Source organism: Rhamphochromis sp. 'chilingali' (genome assembly GCF_963969265.1).
Source record: "Rhamphochromis sp. 'chilingali' genome assembly, chromosome: 6".
NCBI classification, from domain to species: Eukaryota; Metazoa; Chordata; class Actinopteri; order Cichliformes; family Cichlidae; genus Rhamphochromis; species Rhamphochromis sp. 'chilingali'.
The window spans coordinates 31,570,051-31,591,959 of NC_137933.1; the positions used below are offsets into that span (position 1 = coordinate 31,570,051).

Sequence of the window (21,909 nt, forward strand, 5' to 3'; positions counted from 1 at the left end):
AAACATCTTCTCTGCAGATCTTATTACCACGCTTTGTGAATTCATCTTAAAAGACTGTCTCTCTCCCTCACTCACACACAGTCAGGTTTCTTTCAGCTTGTCTTTCTCTGCTGTTGGATTAATTAAGTTAATGGGAGATGGAATTTTTCTTTGATTAAATGAGGCCTGACCCCCCACAGACACTTCCTGATGAAGAGGCTGGGTAATGCTGAGAAAGGTTGTTGCACAGCACTCTGATACACACACATCTGCCATTGAGACGACATTAACATGCATGCACAACCATGCACCCAAAACACATGCAGGAACCACATGCAAACAACTCAAAAAGATCAACATATTGTTGTGTGTCGTGCACTCACATGTGTGCAAGTCAGCATGCACAGTCACAGATCACCTCCGTGGCCCCTTGCTTTCCCTATCCCATTTCAACTAATTAGGTCTCATTAAGTCATTAAAATGTTAGCAACCATTTCCCAGCTCACCGCCAATGGTTTCACTTGGTGCAAGGTGAGGATGTTTCAGATATAGATGTTCAGATATTATCCCACTGGTCCCTAAAAAATGGATTTGAGGTATGATGAGGAATATGCAAGAAAGAAAGGAAATTCATTTTAAAAATGTTTAGCTATCTTTAACATTTTAAAACATTTTGTATCATAAAATTATTTCAATAGCTGCCTAATCTCACAAGGTAGCTGTAGCAATTGCATAACAAAGAATTAGCATGACCTACTATCCTTTAAAGAAGTAGGCACAGTAAACAGTTATTCTATATTTCAAAAAAATGATATTTCATATGGGAATAAAACAACACAGTTGCACTAGAAACCTCATCATGTCCTAGATATGTGCCCATGTGTCATAAACACAGACAAACTAACATGTATTTGCCCCACAACACACTCACACATGTATGCGCTTCTGCTCAGTAACTCAGTAACTGTGTGTGTCTCATGAGGACACAATGTAGTGAGGAGGGGGGGGGGGGGGGGGGGGGGGGATCTGTGAAGTGGCCATTCTGCCATTTTACTGTACAAGTGGGAGCTGTTGGAAAGAACAGGGTGCACTCTGGGATATAGTAGCGGCTGTGCAGTCTCGCTGAGCTGTAGTGAATGGATTGTGATGGCAACAAGCCAAGATGTTCATAGCTAAATGGAGAGAGGACAACAGTTTGAGAGGGAATGAAACTGAGACAGATAAATGAGACAAACACAGTGAAAAGAAATAGTGATGCAAACTATTGGCCATAAATGATACACTGCCCTTTTGACACCATGCCTGAATTTTGTATGCCTTTTTAATTGCAACAGCAAGATACTGTAATTTGGATAATGTGACATAAAGTGTCACTACGATAAACAGAGAAATTGCTAGGCTAAAGGCTGATTTGTAATCCTGTTAAGAATCAGATGCACAAAGAAGAAAGAAGAGAAACGAGAGACACACTGACAAAGACTATCATTCAGTGAGAGAAAAGAAATAAAAGGCAGAGGAAATGGAGACGTTAGAAGGGCAGTCCACAGTATTTATCCCATTGGCCCATTTCTGTTAATGGATCACCTATTCACAAAATGTTTGGAAGAACAGAAGGAGAAAGCATGAAAGCAACAGGGGGAGGAGAGTGACCCAACACTCCGAATATTTCACTCAGCCCAGCTCACTGTCAACAGAGACTGGACACCCAATGACCCTGAGGCCGCAGCTCAGGTTTCCACAGCTTCTAAATTCAAGCTACACAATACCCAAGGCTGTTCAGGAACTCAGAGATACCAACAAAGAGACTGGAATGAAAATGAACAAAATAATGCTGCGTGTATAATGCTGTCCATATCCAAACACCTGTTATATTACACTTGTCTTTATGGAATAGTAACAAACCCTAAGCTCTATGTACAGGTCTTTGCTTTGGTGTTAAGCCAATAAACAATAACTGTCAGGAAAATTATAATTACATGATTATTAAATAAATAAATAAATATGCATTGTAACATTAATTTATTCATTCTTTTACTTGTAAGATGTGATCAGGCTTAATGTAAACAGATTTTCTGATTTTGTCCAGTCATCCATTCATTTTCTTTTGCTTATCTGGGGCTGCGTATCAGGGGCAGGAGCCTATGCAAGGATTCCCAGGCTTCTCTCTCCCCAACCGCCTCCTCCAGCTTCTACAGCGGAACACAGAGGCAATCCCAGGCCAGTGAGAGATATAATCTCTCCAGCGTGTCCTCGGTTTTCATCTGGAGGGACATCTCCAAAAACACCTCACATAGGAGGCATCTTTGCCAGATGCCCAAACTGGCTCATTTCCATGTGGGGGAGTAGTGGCTCTATGCTGAGCCCTTCTCACTTGGCTGAACTCCTCACCCTATGTCTAAAGGCCAGACAGCCTTTGGAGAAAGCCCATTTCCACCACTTGTATCTGCAAGTGGTGACATCTAGGGATGTAGATGAATGAATGAAATAAACAACAGATGAACTAGAGGCGTACCTCAAAAACAGGAATGGTTTTATATATGGAGGCCACTGACATTTTCCCCTCCTCATTCTTTCTGGGGTTTTTTTGTTTTGTTTTGTTTTTTAACCTAGGGTGCAAAGAAAATGATAAAATCAAAAGAATTCATTGACATCATGAAAAAATTCCAAGTGAGATTCCTGACATAAAATCTTTGAAGGGACTTCAACACATTTGGGGATCTAAGAACTCATAAACTTAAACCTTAAAGTCACACGGACTAAAAGTCTTTAGTAACCATAGATAGTAACCGTAACCAGCTTTAGAATGAAGTCATTGATCATGTGTCCATATGGACTGAGACACTTGCTGGAGTGCATTTCCAGAGTAGCACTCCTTTCACAATCTGCCGAAATTACTGAAATTATAAAACAGTATTGGTTGGAGCTACTTAGTTTTGCAAAGTCTTTCCCTGAAACTAACCCCGAAAATTTTTTGTTCCACTTCCAACGTGCAACTTCCAAAGCCTTTTTTAATTTTTAATCAGATCGATCAGTATTTTCCCATACTTATGTGCCTGACATTTTAGAATCTGGTATAAAAATCTTCTTAAGATTGCATCTTTCAGTGAACATCTGAATATTTTAAATATCTGCATTTACTGTTTTCAGACACATTCTCAGCCCAATAATACCTTATTTCAATATAATGGAAAATGAAAAAGTAAAGCTTCTTCTTCATCATCAATCAAACACAACAAAAAATGTTATTTCAATGTTGGTTTTAAAAATAAGTCTAACGTGAAGTTATCAGGAATAAAGACAATATTAGGGCATCACTTAAAATAATAAAACTTTACTATTGATTTTTATTTGGGTAAATTGTCTGGTGTACTAACGTTATATTTTCTCAAATGGTCTTCTTACAGAGACCAATTTTTTCAGAGGCAAGACGTGGATGACAGAGACAAATGATGTGCTTCCAGCACAGGTTCCATCTGAGGCAGGGAGCTTTAAAGAAGATGCTTTCCCATTTGGCGCCTTCCACTGAAGAAAAAGTGGTCAGAAAAAGTCAAAAGAAATGTGTCTGTGAAGGTTCTCAGTCATCCAGGTCATCGTAGTCAAAGGAGCTTGCAAAGAAAAGCGTCTGGACTTCTTTAAGTTGCTTGAAGACGTTTCACCTCTCATCCGAGAAGCTTCTTCAGTTCTAAGGTCAAATGGCGGAGAGTCTCAGATTTAAACCCAGTGGGAGTATTCCCCCAAAGAGGGACAAAAGGACCCCCTGATGATCCTCTACCTAATCACATGAGCCAAGGTGTGAAAACGGGTGTGGGTCCCAATCAGCCAGGGTTTCGGGTGAGCTTATTGTGAAACCTGGCCCCACCTTATCATGCGATTTCCCGAGGTCAGATGGCCCAGGATGTGAGTGGGCGTTAAGGCGTCTGGGGAGGGAACTCAAAACCGGATTATAGATGGCAGAGAGTTGGTGTCGTAAACCCCCGCCTCTGTTCAACGATGGTCGCTCACAGTGGACATAGATGGTTTCTTTCACTCCTCTTTCAAACCATCTGTCCTCTCTGTCCAAAATGTGAACATTGGCATCCTCGAAAGAGTGAACTTGCAGATGAACTGCTGAGTCTTGTCCCGTGGAGGTGGCTCTTCTATGTTGTGCCATGCGCTTGAAAAGTGGCTGTTTGGTCTCTCCGATGTAGAGGTCTGGGCATTCCTCGCTGCACTGTACAGCATACACCACATTGTTAAGTCTGTATTTTGGAGTTTTGTCTTTCCGGTGAACCAGTTTTTGTCTGAGTGTGTTGCTGGGTCTGAAGTAAACTGGGATGTCGTGCTTGGAGAAAACTCTCCGGAGTTTCTCTAATACACCGGCTACATAGGGGATGACAATGTTGTTGCGTCTGTCTTTCTTATCCTCCCTCGCTGGTGTCTGATCTTCTTTTCTGTGCATCTTTGCTGACTTTATGAACGCCCAATTAGGATAACCGCATGTTTTAAGTGCTTCCTTTACATGTGTGTGTTCCTTCTTTTTCCCTTCAGGCTTAGAGGGAACATGTTCTGCCCGGTGGTGTAGGGTCCTGATTACCCCAAGTTTGTGTTCCAGAGGGTGATGGGAGTTAAAGAGGTGGTACTGGTCCGTGTGTGTGGGCTTACGGTAAACTTCAATGTTGAGTTTGCCATTCTCTTCAATGTGCACGGCGCAGTCCAGGAAAGGCAAACAGTTTGTGTCTTTGTGTCTTCCCTGGTGAACTTGATGTTTTTATCCACAGCGTTAATGTGTGCAGTGAAGGATTCCACTTCTTGTGTCTTGATTTTGACCCAGGTGTCGTCTACATATCTCTACCAGTGGCTGGGTACTCTCCCTTTAAAAGAGCCAAGAGCCCTCCTTTCCACTTCCTCCATGTAAAGGTTGGCTACAATAGGTGACACGGGGGAGCCCATGGCACAGCCATGTTTTTGTCTGTAGAAGCCTTCGTTGTATTTGAAATATGTAGTGGTGAGGCAGAGGTCTAACAGTGTGCAGATCTGTTCGGGTGTGAAGTTGGTCCTGTCTTCTAAGGAGCTGTCTTCTTGTAGTTGTTTTCTGACAGTCTCCACTGCCTCCGTGGTGGGTATGCAAGTGAAGAGAGAGACTACATCAAAGGACACCATGGTTTCATCTGGGTCCAGGGTAAGTTTCTGTACCTTGTCGGTGAAGTCGGTGGAGTTCTTGATGTGAAATGTGTCAATAAAAGAAACATCAGCGGAAGGATATCCTCCCATGCATCCAACACCACCTCCCAGTGATGCAAGACTGGGAAGGCCATCCAAACACACAGGGTGTCTGCAGTGAGGGCTCAGCAATGCAGTAATGTGACAACTAATGAAGTCCAGAAAATACCAGAAATCCGTCAGCCGATACCACCACCAAACAAAGAAACTGGAGATATATGCATTTTTTTTCTCTGCCCGTTCTGTTGGTTTTTGTCTTTTGCCCTTCTCCCCCGTCCCTCTTCTCAGCTGTTTCTCTTTCCCTCTTTCTTTCTCCCCTTCTTTCCCCCAGTCAAGTCTGTCCCGTATTCAGTAAGTGAAAATAAAATAAACAATAAAAGGTGAATCAAATGGACCATTACGGCAAGGCTGGGATGGTCAGTTTGGTAAAGTAAATCCGTTGGGCATCTTTCTTTGCCTTTAGACAACAATTCTGATGGCAAAAGAGCCAAACGGGACAGGCCAAAAAAAAAAAAAAAAAAAAGAAACTGGAGAAAGGCAGAAAGGGGAGTATTACCTGTTAACACTGAAAAAAAGCAGACATAAAAAGGTTCTATAGAAAGACAGAGTAAAAGTTAAACCAATACAACAACAAACTGCTCAGGGTACAGCCTTGAGCAGGTCAGTTTTTGGAGCACCAGATATACCTGCTGAAAACCTATACCAACATTTTTCACATCTTCAGTAACAGGACTCAGTGCATTAAATCTGACGGTCTATGTTCTGACTTTGTTACAGTGCACAACGGAGTGCCACAGGGTTCTGTATTAGGTCCCCTTCTATTTATCATTTACGTAAACAATCTTAGTCTACATGTGCCAGATGCAAACTTGCACTTCTATGCTGATGATGCAGTTATTTATAGCTGTGGTTCAACTCTTGTCCAAGCCATTGACTCCTTGCAGAAATCCTTTTTTGCTGTCCAGCACTCATTACTTCAGCATAAACTTGTTCTCAACGCAGACAAAACAAAGCTCATGTTGTTTTCCAAATCAAGGAGATGAGCCCAAACAATCCCATCAGTAACCACTCTTGAAGGTAATAAAATAGAGTTGGTTCACACCTATAAATATCTGGGAATCCTAATTGATGACTCGCTTACCTTCAAACCACATGTAGAGAATCTTGTGAAAAACCTGAAGTTAAAACGGAGATTTTATTTTCAAAATAAGTTGTGTTTCTCTTTTAATACAAAGAAGCGGCTTGTTGCTGCAACATTCTTGCCTGTGCTGGATTATGGTGATATTCTATATATGAATGCTTCTGCTCAATGTCTTTGAATGGTTGATTCTGTGTATCATGCTTCTCTGAGGTTCATCACTAACCGTAAATTTCAGACTCACTACTGTGAGTTATACTCTCAGGTAGGATGGCCTACTTTGGTAAGTCGGAGGAACTCTCATTTATACAGTTTTATATATAAGGCGATACTTGGGTTGCTGCCTTCTTATCTATGTTCCCTGCTTGTAATGAAACATGCTGGTCGGTATTCTCTTCGTCCGCATGGTTACTTGTTGCTTTCTGTTCCATTTGCCTGAACTGAACTTGGTAAAAGAGCTTTTGTCCATTTAGCACCCTCGGCTTGGAACAAACTGCAGAAGGAATGGAAAATGACTGAATTTATTTCATTAAGTGCTTTTAAATCTAAACTATGAATCCTTGAGGCCAAGTCCATAACATGCAACTGTTTCAATTAGATTGATTGTCATTTTAACTGATTTATTTATTTATTTATTTATTTTTTATTTGAATTTTATTGAATTTTATTTTATTTTATTTGTATTCTTTCACTTATTGTTGCATGTGTGTTGTTGTTGCCTGTGTTTGAGTAATTTCTGTAACTGTGAGACACCTGCTGCTGCCTATCTTGGCCAGGTCTCCCTTGAAAAAGAGGTTTTTAATCTCAATGGGATTTTCCTGGTTAAATAAAGGTTAATAAATAAATAATCCCGTCCATAGCATAAGATATAGACATTTGCGCGTTAAATCCTCAGAACTAAGGCCCTACTGTTCCAGCTGTTATCGTCACTAGCATCAAGGGCTCTGCTAAAAAAAAGTTTTAGAAGATTAAAATGCAACTAAGCTCTGCAGTTTCTTGGGAAATACAGTTTATTGTGGTAAGATTATTGGTACTGCCATTATCTGCTGTATTGTATAGTGCAGTTTGGGGTTTAAAATTTGCCTTTCTTAAAAACATGCTTTGTGTCTTTGTAATGTTATGTAATGTAATATTAGCTGACGTCCATCCATGGATGTGCATGAGAAAGAGGCAGAAAGGAGCAGCTAGGATTTAGCTTAAATACTTGAAATTATGTTGATTCATCTTAATTTTCCTGTAAACTGTAGTTTGATCTTAGCTAGAATTACTTAGCTTACTTTAATTCTGAAACTGTGTAGAAGTCCATTTCAGGCACTGCCTAACCATTTGTCTCAGACGGAGAGAAACTGAAATTTGTGGCATTTATTAAGAATACTTTCATTGCGTTAGTTGCTCTCAGAAAACCCTTGTTGGTATTTTTATAGAGCCGTTGTGTTTCAGTTAAACGCACCAGACACGACTGAACTGAAAACAAGGGCAAACTTTACATCAGAAGATGTGCGGCTCTGTGACTTTCTTTCACACATTAGTCTGACTTAGAATTATTGTTTTAAAACACCAGTCACACAAACAAAACAATGCACTGAGGCAGCAACATGTTGTTGTTGTTTTCAGTGGAGTCTGGTGGCTTTGATCAAAAGAATTGCTTCAGTTTCTCTTCACAAAATCTGTTCAACAGCAGACCTGAAAACAATTGAAATACACCCTACAGTTAAACATGATTTTGTTAGCCAAAATATATTTTACTGCTGGTCATTCACAGTAGTACACTTAGGACAGTGTTACCAAGTTGTTATGATGCTCTGCTAAGCAATATCACAGGACAAATTGTGCAGGGAGGGAGCTGGACTACGGTTTCTAACTGAAAGAGACAGAGAGAGCAGATTCAAGCTAGGGCTGCTCAATTAATCGAATTTTAATCACGATTACGATCTGGGCTTTCAACGATCATTAAAAATGACTGAGCCGATTATTAGCCCCTCCCTAATTTATCCGCGACACCTTAAAGGCCGGTCCGTGAAAATATTGTCGGGCATAAACCGTCCGTGGCGCAAAAAAGGTTGGAGACCGCTGATTAAGAGGACCCGAGGGAAGCTCGGAAAGCTAAGCAGAAGTTATTTGGAGAGTGACTGCCGTTGGTTGAAAAGAGAGTTTAAAAAAAAAAAAAACTTCAGTGGTGTTGCACACTATTTTATATTATTTTTTTAAAGTCATTGTTAACCCTTTAAAGCCGGTCAGAGCAGCACGCTCCGTTTTGCGTAACTATTTTTAAATCCCTGTAGAACCTGAACCGTGTAAGCTAGCGCAATAATTTGTTTTGCATATGAAACCGGAGGAGTTGTACTTACATCTTATGCCATCAGCTTGTCCTCGGTCACGGTTTCGTTCCACATATAGCTTTGCAAAAATTGCATAAAAAGCGCTTGCAGGAACAAAAACATAATATTCCAGAAACACGCTTTGCCGTTCCTATCAGCTGTTCGTAACACTTCCCACAGTGAAATGATGCACATGCTGTTTTCTTTGCAAATTTGCATCATAGGATTTTTTTTTTGTTTTTCCTGCAGTATATAAAAATTGGTGTATCTCCAAAATAAAACTATGAAGACACTCAAAATAAATTTCCTGTGGTGGGAAACTATTTTTTGCAACTTTATTGTATTTAAAGTTTTGAGGGATAAGCCTCTTAAATTTCTCCAAGTAGAAATATATGTAAACAAAACAAAAGCGATTTTCAATTTTTTTTGTAGTTTATTGCACTTTTTTGCAATTTATGTAATTACTATGCACTTAATGCATACATATTATTAAAATATGGGCTATAACAGTTGTATTGATGTATAGCAACTTGAAATGCTCCCACAAATGGCACTACAGCATGTAAAAAAAATAATATAAGCTCTGGTGGACTTGGTTCTATAGTAGGTCTTAAAGGGTTAAATAAATATCGTCAAATAATCGTGATCTCAATTTCAGTGAAAATAATCGTGATTATCATTTTTGCCATAATCGAGCAGCCCTAATTCAAGCAAATCAAATGATAATATTCAAATGAATCAGATCATCAACTGTCACTGGTTTGCACCTGTGTCAGGGGAGCAGCAGTTAAAGTTTCCATGGTGATGGCATTCAGTGTGTGCACTGTAACCGACTGTCTCGAAAATGGGCTTGGCACTCACAAAATGCCTTATAAAATCCAAACTGTCTATTGTATCCACCTGCTTTAAAGCTGCTCTATTTAGCTGTGATTTTAAAAAAAAATGTGCTCAGGTGTGCTATGAAAAAAATAGATTGTTTCTTCTTTTCTCCAAAAGTTATTGCTCAAATTATTACGTAAGTATATGGAAAACTTAAATTGCCCTCCTCCTACTCAAATCTTCTATATCCCAAAATTTACATCTATTGGCTTCCAGAGAAACCACGTCTGAAAGAAAACAATTTTTTCCAATGATTTGTGGGTAAAATTATTGTCATAGAGTATAAATTTTCACCTCACCGACAGGTTAAAGAGAATTTTTCCATTAGAATTTTTCTGCTTCTGCCATTCTGTTTATTAATTAGTCTACCATAAGATACAAAGAATGAGAGTATATGAAACCCACAATTTCAAAATGAAATGAAGGACTAAATTAGTGCCCATAAAGGCGCATGTTAGGAAGTCACTCACTGCTTTCTCACTGAAGATCAGTCACTGTCATCTCAGAGTCCTGTTGCCTAGGTAACTCTCTAAAGTACTTGCCACACTCTTATATGTCAGTCAGCGGCGTCTTTGGCTCTCATTGGTAGTTGCTTCAGTTGCCTGCCTCGAAGTTGAGAGAAGTTTTACCCACTTTTCTTCACCAGACGTTATTTTAGCTTTGAGAGTAAAGTGACACAGAGCAGCTAAATAGGATTTAAGACACGTTTGTGAAGACAGACAACCACAGCACAAAAAACAACGATAGCCACTTTTCTTTGTACCAAACCAGTAGATAATTGATACGATTGGTTAGTGATGTTTATATATAATGTGCAACTCGGTAGTACTTGTGTTGGAAACCCAATACATGGTAATGATTTGTAGGACATTACTGTGCACTGAATAATAAATACAGGCTGAGTGCACTGGGAACCTGGTGTAATAACAATAACACTGAGCAGGCTTCAGTGAGTAGAACTAAGTATGTGTGTTTGTGTGGTAAGCCTGGATGGCTGAACCCAAACCTCAAACCAAGCTGGTTTTCCTTTATACTAGTGTTTAGTTTCAGTGGTACCTTATTTTGCCAATTCAATTAACTTCCATCAATAGATACGAGGTACAAACAATACCCCCACCACTTGCTTTGTTTCTGGCGAAAAAATATCCAGCATATGAAGAAATCAATATTTTGAAGCCGCAGTTTGAGAGATCATCTGAGCGGAGAAGCAGCCAGTGATAAACCCTGCAGGGAGACAGACATTCTCAGGTTTCAGTGTGCAAGTAGAAATGCTTGTGTAATAGCAAAAACAGAAAATCTCACTGACAGATGCACTTTAGTGCTGTCTAAATATTTAGGCTTTTATTTTGGTATAGTGTAATTCGAAAAAACTGCTTTGGCTATATTAGGTTTGTACTGTGAGAACAGACTGCATCTGGATCATGGTATACAATCCATTGTCGTTGAGACCGCTGATCTGCTTGTTTCTCGAATTGAAACTATTTATTAGGTAAGCAATTGTACGTATAGAGGGCTCAGTATTTCACTGAACCCATAGTGAGGTCACGAGTCATTCAGCAATGTGAACAGCTGCCGTGTCAAGTGTTAACTGTTCCAGCTGTGTTTCCTCCCAAGACGATACACTAAAGTTCTTCTCACACCCAATCATGGGCACAGATACATGGTCACTTCACTGTTGAAAAGCAGATACAGTGAATTAAAGAATTAAGACAAGCAGACACACAAATCTAACTCAGTAAAGTATATTCTGATGCTCCATAGGGAACTCTGGATTTCTGCTCAGTTTGAATTGTATAATTATTTAACTCAGAGCCAACTATCTAAGTGGAAGACACGTTAAATGGCCTCGGGGCCAATTCAAACCCAGGTTTCTTCATTACTTTAATTGCATATGTGCCACCTGTTAAACCAAGTGAGCTAAACCAGCACCTGGAAGTTGGTATGTTATGTAATGACTAATGAGTTTCTATTCAGTTAATAAGATTAGTTGTTTGTGCTAAAAAACAAACACCAAGCAATGTCCTTCAGAACGTCCTAATCAAAATAGAGACTTTCTTAGTGCTTTTCTCCAATTTTATTTAAAAAAAACCCACATTAAATATAATCAGAAACTTAAAAGCTGATGAGATTTTGTGATTTTTGTTTAAAAAAAATCACAAAACCATCATTTGGCTAAGTAATTAATCACCTAATCATTTCAACTCTAAATGGTTTCAAAACTTCTAAGTTAACACCTCTTTCTCTATTTGTCAACTTCTTTGCACCTCATGCGGTAACTGAGGAGCACTGAAATTTTTATAAAGTGATGAGCTATGAAGCTTAACATGTATACTTTTTAAAAATAGGTTGCTGTGCACATATTCTCACAACCAGTGTAACGACAATTGAAAGGGAAAAGAGACGAACATGGGAGCAGAACAGAGAATAAAGGATAAAGAATGAGAGAGGGGGCGTATCGGTGCAGTCCCTCATGCCTCCTGCTCTATGTACAGTGCTCATTCATCCCATTCTGGCTTCCTCCAATCACAAAGCAGCTTTCTTGCATGTGGGGCCTCCCAGCAGCGTGGGGCCTCCACATGGCTATGTCAAGTGCCAGACCCTCTTGCATGAGTCAACAAAGCAAGCAATAAAACCAACATGGGAGTAACACGGGAGATCCAAGTCGGGATCTATTTATTCACACAGCAGACAGTAAACTTACAGGAGAGGACTTCATGGTAACATCCGTGGTGATGGTATGAAAACAGACTAAATGCAGACAGGAGATGATACACCTGCAAGGTAGTTAAAAAAAAACACAACCACGAAAAAACTAACTCTTTCTTTGATGCTTCTTTTTCAAGTGAAGCACATGTTACATTAAAATGCTCATGCACAAGGATCAGGGTTGAGCATCTCACACTATGTCATGATGATGAATGAGACTGTTATGTGGCGCTACCTGGTACACGCACTGAAGAAGGACAGACTGCACTGAGCAAGCGTCACGGATTACGCTCGCACCAGGATTCTCAGCAATGACATCTCCGTCACAGAAGAGATGTGCTGTGATCTTTAAATAATATAGTGCATTTGAATGAGAACTAAAGGGTGTGAATACTCAGTATGAATTCACAAATGACTGTTCAAGAGATTCCTAAATGTATGCTCTCTATTGTGTGATGGCAGAATATATTATTGAGTAATCTAGGAACTAAAGTTCAGCCCTGCTTTGAATTTCTAGTGGAGCTTTTCCCACCGTGGTAGGCACTCAGTATCACTATAACTCTACAGATAAACCAGCATCTTCCCACCTACATGGCCACCTTTAGTGTAACTCCTCCACTCTCATGTGACCAAGCATACAGCCGGGAGGAATGGAAGGAATGTGAATGCAGGTTGGTTAATCAAGTGAGCACAACGCGACCACTGACACTGTCATAAAAATGAGCACAGGAATAAAAAGAAGCTTGCCAGTGTGATAAGTAGAACTACGATCTAGTGGTCATCATTTAGTGTGGCTAAAGGTTCAAGTTTGCAAAACACCTTAAGTCACTTACTTTGACCTGAGTAGCTCGTATTCCATTATGTATATCAATTACACTATGAGGTAAACCTCAGTGACCTAGTAAGCTAACAGGATAAAATTACCAGTTCTATATAGCATTGCAGTAAAGTCTCTATAATAACAGGTAGTAGTGTTGCTGGACAACAAATCAGAAAGAGCCTGATTTACTTAGATTTGATTTCCATATGTAACGGAGGTAAAACTCACTGGAAAAGCTTATATAAGAGAAAATTACTTTGAGCTCTTCACAATATATGTTTTACTGTAAGTTGTGAATTTTTTTACATGACTAAATATAATAAAACAAATACTGTATGTTCTACTTCAGATGATGAAAGAAAATATTCTATAACCTAAATGGTTACTATCTAAAATTAGGTTTAACCATATTGTAACGTAAGCCAGAAATGGAAAAAGACAGAGAAACTATGGACACTTAAAGTAAAATCATATAATTTCATCTCACACGTTGATGTCTGTTGCAGGCTCAAGATAGAGAAAGCAAATATTATTTGATCTATAAACTGTTCTTTTATAATACACATATGTATTCTTGGTGAAATTAACACCTCATTAGTTTACAAGGTCTTGTTATTAGATGTTTTAAGAGGTCACGCTATTCATAACTGAGCAAAAGCAAAAACAAAATACATTCTCACAATAACAACCCAACCCAAAAGAGCAAATCATTTGAATGCATAGCAGACAAAATCAAGCTCAAGGCTTCCTCTCCTTTCATGCAAAGATTTCTGTGCTTAAGATTGCTTTTCTGGCAGCATGAATAGGCACACACAGGGCAGCACAAATAAAAAAAATCAACATATTCACTACACAAATATACCCAGCTGAAACCCAGCCCAGGGCATCTTTAAATAATATGCATCCTAATTTAGCATGTGCTCTCTGGGGACGGGATCAGGATGCACACACAAATCGCAGCTGACACACCCACGCTTACACACAAGTGAGCGAAGCAGGCACACCGGGTGCACTTTATGTACCTTTAGCAAACACACACACGCGCAGATACTTAATTTAACGCTAATGTATAATTAGGTAGTCTCAGCAAGCACTGCTGTCCAACATGCTTAGATTTGTACCTCTCAAGAGAACTGCATACATATATTCACAGAAATATTGAAAGAGAAAACCAGAACATTTGTCCTTAAAAGTACTATTTTACATAATTTACAATTAAATCAGAAATTGCAACTTCATGCAATTACATGAAGGCACAACAGTGATGTTTTAAGAAAGATTGTATATACAAGATTGTGTATGCACAGACATTTATAATAATGTTAAAGCTGTTCCACCCATAGCAGTAACAGTGCAGCAAATTGCTAAAGTCCTTCTCCAGATGGCTTGCATCCATCTCCAAAACCAGTGCTTAATATTTTGTAGGTGCCATTATACTGCAGGTTTAACAACTGTCTCTAAGGTGTCCTTACAACAAAACAGAGGTGAATGCACTCTATACATTAAAGATGATGCTAGAGTTTAGGAGAGGCATAGGTGAACATCCCTAGGAGACCTAAAAGTGCAGGTCAGCATCGACTCCATCATAAAACAACCTTGCAGGAAATAAATCATGGGTTTCTTAAAGTTTTATGTTTTTTTGAAGTACGTACGTTAAATCATCCACTTCAGCTAAAGTTGTGATAGAAGTTGGATACAAAAAAACTCCAGATTCAACTCAAAAGTGCGACAAATAGTGCAGTGATAAATAAAAAATGACCTAGAACTGAAGAAAGACCTAGAGATCCTGTGTTTGTGTGTGTCTGACAGCCAAATCTTTGTGAGCTGCTCAACCTAACAGCAAACTCAGGATAATCTTTTAAAGAAATAATGAAACTGTCTCCTTTTTTTAATCTGAGTTGGCAAGAATTTTGTGTGTTGTTTCATGATACCCGGACTGTCATGAAAAATGTCATTCAACTTCATCACTTTGTAACAAGCTGCTGAGATGACTCTGTCTGACCTGAGCATATTGGTGGAAAAAATCTGTTATTTGTTTTGGGGGGTTTTGAAACTGTGAAACTGACAATTCAAATGATTCCTAGAGAAATAAATCCATCCTCTGTTTCAGCATACGAGGTTCTTCTAAAGATTGCTCATTCAGGTAGTCTACAGAGATTTTTGAACTAAGCCAAAAATAAGACATCTACAATGAGGAAGTGCTGGTGGGCTGGCTTGGAGCCTTCAAAGGTATGCCAAGAGCATATCAGAGATGTTTGCTTATTTGTACAGTTTTTCTTACACGACTCCTTACACGGTTGTTTTGGGGGCTCCTTTATGAGCACTAGTAAGGTCAACATTACTACTGTAGCTTTCTATATAAGGTAACATTAGGTTAATACAGGGATGAGAAAGCTGTGGTAACTATAAAATAACCACACACATTAATTACTGCCAGTTTTGGCAAAGTCTAATAAGTGGAGAAGCCTGCAGCTTTTCACTGTAAACTTTAGGTCAGTGGTTCCGTAACCTCAGGGTTCATATTTCTTAGTCAGTCATAAATAACCTAGGCTCTTTTATCTTCTTTGATTGAACTTATTTGTAATAAAAAATCAGGTTGTTTTAAAATAAAACAAAGAGTCTATACAAGCCTCATCAGGTTAAATGTTAACTTTCATGATGGTATAATTAGAAAAACACTGAACAAGTATGACTTGCTTTCAATATTTGCCTCTAAAAATAAGAAAAGCACAGCTTAGGTCTGAAAAGCTGCATCTGAACAAACCACAAGACTTCTGGAAATGTGTTCTTTAGACAGATGAAACCAAAGTGGAGACCAAAGTTTCACCATAATCAAAATGCTATGTGTGATAAAAACCAAGCACAGTTTATCAACACAAACACCTCATACCATCTGTCAAGCATGGTGCCGGTGATCATTTGAGCTTGTTCTGCAGCCACAGGACCTGGGGGCACCTAACATTCATTGAGTTAACCACAAACTTCTCTGTATACCAAAGTAATATAGAGTTAAATGTGGGACCGTTTGCCCAACAACTATAGCTTGGCCAACTTGTTTGTTGAAAAAAATTACTCTAACCAATCATTTTTTAAATGTATTAATTGACATTATAGGGTGCCGAGCTGTCATAGGAGCTATGCAGTCAGTAGGAATTAACAGCTAAAACTACAGCTCCCCTAGGCTTCAATTTACAGGCTTTACAGCAAGTTTAACTTTATTGTTTAGCTGTCGAGTCAACATTTCTATTGCTTAACTTTGTTTCTACTGCTCTCACAGAATTGTTTTCAGCTGAAGCACATCCTTGGATTTGACAAGAAAGCACTAAAAACCTTGTCAGCACCAAACAGCAGACACGTGGTTTGGTGAACAAAGAGGAACATTTTCTTCTTGAGTGAGTGGAAACTAAAAACTAAACTAAAAGAGACTAAAAGTTGGGCTTACATTCACCAGATGATGCAACTTCAAATGATAAAGTTGCTCCATAAATTGTGTCAAATGAATTAAATCATTAAATTAATCTGACTGGGTAGTTTAATGGGTATGATACAGTACATGATGTAAATACACCTTGTTTTGATTAGCCTTAAGTCTTCTAGATATACACAAAACAGTGCTTCAAAATAAAAGCCCTACAACTTTTTTAAATCTTGGAACTCATTTGAACCAAAACTCATGAGCCACTCACAATCTACTTTGGGTCCAGCAGTTAGGAAACAATTCTCTAGCATACTTCAGCAAAATTTTAGAACATTTCTGGTCAATGTATCCAAATCAGTGATACAGTTTGTACTGTGAATGTACTGTGTCTACCTCTGTGTTTACACATTTGCTTGGTATGTGCTGACTTCTGTCCTGCAGGCACACTGGCTTTCACCCATAAAAATCAGGACAAGCAGTTTAAAGAATAATGGTGATTGATATAAGAAGAGAACATGTAAAAAAAAAAAAAACAACTTTCCTGCCTAATCAAGGCTTATGCTACTCTGTAACAAGTGCAGGGGACTGATGTAGGATGTCTAACTACATATGACAAAGTGGAGAAGCATTACAAAACTTCCTAGTGCAAAGATTTCCATTTAATAGGACCTGTAAAATGGTAAATTAACTCAAATGTCATTCTTAGTCAGTGCCTAGGCTTCATTATGCCCTTTTCACTGTGTTTATATTCATCAAGTGCTTATAAAAAAGGGTAAATGCATTACAATAGTCAGATTCATTTGCTCATAAAGTCTTTCAGGACTGTGGATGTTGTTTAATTGTGTCTATTAATAACTGTGCAGTATTCTATGACTGTGAACACACAGACACATGGGCAATCTGGCTTCATTCATTTGCTTCTGATGTGTTAAGTGAAGCTGACAGATTTGCCTTTGATCTTTAGAAAGTACAAAACAATTAATTTGTACATGCAGACATGGCCCTTGCCCTCAAGCATACCCCTTTAGCTTCTGTCATTCTATCCATGGCCCAGAATTAACACTAACCTCTATTCAGGAACAACCTCAGGTCCCATAAACACCATCATCCACAACAGTAATGTATACAGTAATGTACTTCCTAAACATAGCAAAATTCACACAGAGGGGAAAATGACGGAGTTGTTTACTTATCTTGATGACAAAAAGTATAATTATTTGGTAATAACACATAATAAGAAACCTTTTAAAGCAGCGGTCCCCAACCTTTTTTGCGCTACGGACCGGTTTATGCCCGACAATATTTTCATGGACCGGCCTTTAAGGTGTTGCGGATAAATACAACAAAATAAAACTAATACCTGTACTGAAAAAAAGAAAATTTATTCATAACACATGTGAAAAGACCGAGGAAAACCGAGTAAACAATAAAAACGATAACAAAATAACGCTGAAAACCGATAAAAACCCTGAAAACCATACATTTCGCACCTGAACCTCAACTCTCGCAGCCCGGTACCAAACGAGTCACGGACCAGTACCGGTCCGAGGCCCGGGGGTTGGGGACCGCTGTTTTAAAGCATGTTGCTATCAGCAGTGCTAATAATTACAATTGTAGGATTTGATGACAAATGTTAAATATCACAATGGATCTTTAAATGTGAGGTTTTTGTTGATGCAATTGATGCAAAAAACTTACAAATGTATGATTTTATTGAAATGTTTGAACTGCCTAATCCCAAAATGTCCAAACTCATAACTTTGCTGATATCACTGTACAAATAAATCAACCTTTTCCCAACTCTTATCATACATAACCTCCACACCAATCAGTATTTACTTGCAAAAGATTTCATCATCTCACTGTGACTGCCCACAAGTGTGGCACTCACTCTCTTGTCAAGAAGATCTCAACAGAAGTTATTCCTTATTCTGTATATTCTGGAATCTTCGAGGCTTGGTAATCTAGCTCTATAGCATTTGTACCCTCTGACCTCTTACTGCTATATCAGATGGAAGTCAAGGAGGCACACCTCTAAGTGGCCTGCTTCTTAAGGCCATCGTGTACATAATTGAAGAATGAGTAATGGAGCTTATGTGTTGAAACTACAGTATCTCAGAGGTAAGTGATGTCTGCCTGGATACAAGCATGGTTCTCATATACATGCATTCCATTACACTTGACTTTTCACTGCCACACCAATCCACCAAGCACCAAACTGCCTTATTTCTCATCACTGTTGGTAGCAATCACTGCAGGCCATAACATACCACAGCAGCAACAGGAAACCTTTCTGCAACTCCCACCAAAGGATAAACTACACAAGCTGAGACTAAAGTAAAGAAAGAGGCATAGTTTTCATGTAAGTTTACGGTGATATTAATAGCTTGTGTATTAGTGCCACTTTCCAGATGGAACTTTATGGTGGATCAAAATACCCCAACATGGAGACTGAATGCAGCCTCAAAGCATAACAGAGCCTCCACTGTGTTTTGCACAGTGATGATTGTAGACACTTACTGCTACACCTCTCTCCTGACCTCTTCTGTACATATTCATGATGATGACTCGAACCAAAGTTTTTCCTCCCTAACACCTGTTACCAACAATTTTCATATGAGTTCTTCTGTAATTTGGGATGCTTCAGCCTCTTCTCCTTTTTTTCTCTTTCACAGCATCCACAATATGCTGAGACATGCCTATTTTGTGGCAAATAACACTTTCAGAATCACTTTGCTGTTGCAAAAATACAATTTTCTGCCTATCAATCTGTGTTGTCTTTGGCATTTTTATAGATTTGACTAATTGTAAAAAAAAAACTTTCACATGCCACTCTAACCTGCTCCCAAAATGTTTAATCTGTCCACAATGCCACGCACATACATACATGGCAGGAGTTACATACTTTCTCATGTCTGACTAGGAGTTACAGTACCCACTGATTTCCAATCCTCTGCAAGAATTTCAGTTTCAGTCCATGTGTTTATCTTATAATCCAAACTCTCTGATGAACAAGATGGAAACAGATTATGAAATTCTGATATGATGCTCTTCTTGAGCTGAATGTTGCCTCAGTGATTTCATACAGAAATGTTCTGACATGTTAGACAGTCATTAGACAAAAATCAGAAAGTTGGGCTTTGGAATAAAAGGTTTTAAGGAAATCAAATGTTCTATCTTTTTTGTTTCCTGACCACTGGTAAGCATTTTACTTTATAAGAGCCACTCGTGTTCTGCGCTGGTCTTTTGTCATGTAAATCCGGTGACCAGACAGTCTCTCACCGGCTCATCGCCACCACTGTTAGCATTTTCCTCTTCAACCAGCCACAGCAGTTATTAGGAAATAAACTTTTTGCTGTACAGCTATCATATTCATTATGATGCATCCATCTTTAGATTTCTATAGATCATACAGCAATCTATAAATATGTAGAATACTTTTGATGATGTTACACTGTCTTCAAAAACCTCTCCCTCAACTTTTCTGAGCCATGCAGAGGGGAAAACCATAACGTCCCTTGCGCACATCAGTGCACCGTAACAGAAAAAGTTACCCCCCCCCCCCAGCAGCAGAACATGAAATAGTGGTGTGCTGCAGGACATAATTCTATTTCTGAACGCACAAGCCCATCACACATGTTGTTATTGTGAGTCCGATTCCCTGGTTTGGATCCCAAACTACCCACGGTCGCTTCAAAGCCCCTGGCCGCCCTGTGGCAACATTCAACAACACTGTGGCTACTCCTTGGGCAATGTGCTGCAACTTCCCATCGCCAAAGCTTTCCAGCGCGTCCTGAGAGAGATACCAATGAAGTACCCTAACAAAACACCCCTACATCGTGGGGATTAGAGAGGCCAAAATGAGGTGAACACTGAATACGGAGGGGATATTGCACAAACTGTGCAAGGTGCAGATTCACCCAGTAGATCATATCTGTTATCGCAGTCTACTTATGTTCTGAGTAACTGCACTTCAGAGTAATACGAGAGGTCCGCTGGCTCACACATGCACCATACAAGAAAAAAAGAAAAAAAGAAGAAGAAGATTTAAGTGAGCGCTTTACCTTGCTTGGATGGACCACAAAACAGCGAAAGAAGACAGAACAGCCAAATTGTACTCTCCACCGCCATGTACAGCCTTTGATTTCCACCAGTGGGGTAGCAGCTTGAGTCTATACAACAGCTATACCGTTATAGCGACATTCATATGCTGGAATCCGCTATTGTCTCCGCCGGTGCGTAAAGGAGTCTCTGAGAATGTTTAGGGTTCTTTGGTTAACAGTCTCCCTGGTTTTCCTAACAATAAGGTTGCATTAGTCGGGGGAGAGCCGTCGTGTCTCTCGGCGCTTCAACGCCATGTTGCGAACGAATGTTAAGTGTGTGTTGGCCGCGGGTCCTAACACAGCACACACACACACACACGTGCGCGCACTTTCACGCACACGCACGTTCACCAGACACTGGCTGGCTGGTCGTCGCTGGAGTCCTGAAAAGCTGTCGGTGATTTTAACACACCCTTACTTCGTCCTTTTTTCAGCCCCATGCTTTCCACTAAGACTTTATTGGTCCGGAGCGAATGCGTTGTGAAAAGCACCTGAAACATCAAATCTTTCGAAATACATGTTTATTCCAGGCGTTCTCTCTCTCTCTCTCTCTCTCTCTCTCTCTCTCTCTCTCTCTCTCTCTCTCTCTCTCTCTCTCTCTCTCTCTCTCTTTCTGTCTAAAATGATGAATTCGTTAGAGTTATGCCACAGTCTCTGCAAGAGAAACACCAAGTGTGGAGAATGGTCTGGCTAAGTGGTTATCTGTAATGACTGCTAATGCGTTGCCCTGAATGAACCCGATGTCGGAGCCACTTGGGATGTTTATGTGCGCTCATACATCAAAATACACATCAAACGTTAACCTTAATCATGCAACATCTACACTCAGTCATTCATGCACGCAGTATTTCTTCGTTTTTAATTATTTTTCTCCATTTCTTGTGTGTGTGTGTGTGTGTGTGTGTGTGTGTGTGTGTGTGTGTGTGTGTGTGTGTGTGTGTGTGTGTGTGTGTGTGTGTGTGTGCGTGTGCACCTTTGTTACCTACTGAATGAACGCCCGTGTGTGATAAAGCTGGTCAGTGTAAAGAAAAAATGGAGAGCTGGAGAGACAAATGTGCACCCAAAGCAAGTGCAGCCAAGAGGAGGAGGTGAGGAGGAGGAGGGGGCGTTGGTGGTGTGCATCCCAATCAATCAAACAGCTCGCCTCCTGCTCCGGGTACTGGGGGAACCACTGACTTCTGCATGCAAACACATAGCAGGAGCCAGCTGGAGCCCAGCCTTCCCGGAGCAGACAAAGACTCGCCTCGTGCAGCGCGCTCAGCATCACTGACACCAGCAGCATCCGCACATACACTACCATACAGAGAAGCGCTGAAGGAAAAACATAAATAAAAAGCACATGCTTTACC

The 21,909-nt window shown here is 39.7% G+C and overlaps 1 protein-coding gene across 1 annotated transcript in view; it reads right to left on the reverse strand.

The window, feature by feature from the left end:
- Nucleotides 1–20,965, reverse strand: part of igdcc4 (immunoglobulin superfamily, DCC subclass, member 4) — a 60,575-nt gene extending 39,610 nt beyond the window's left edge. The window contains exon 1 of the mRNA XM_080884605.1: nt 20,522–20,965. Within this exon, the coding sequence (XP_080740731.1) occupies nt 20,522–20,588 (67 nt within the window). The 5' untranslated portion in view covers nt 20,589–20,965. The remainder of the gene's footprint in view (nt 1–20,521) is intronic.
- Between the last annotated feature and the right edge of the window lie 944 nt (nt 20,966–21,909).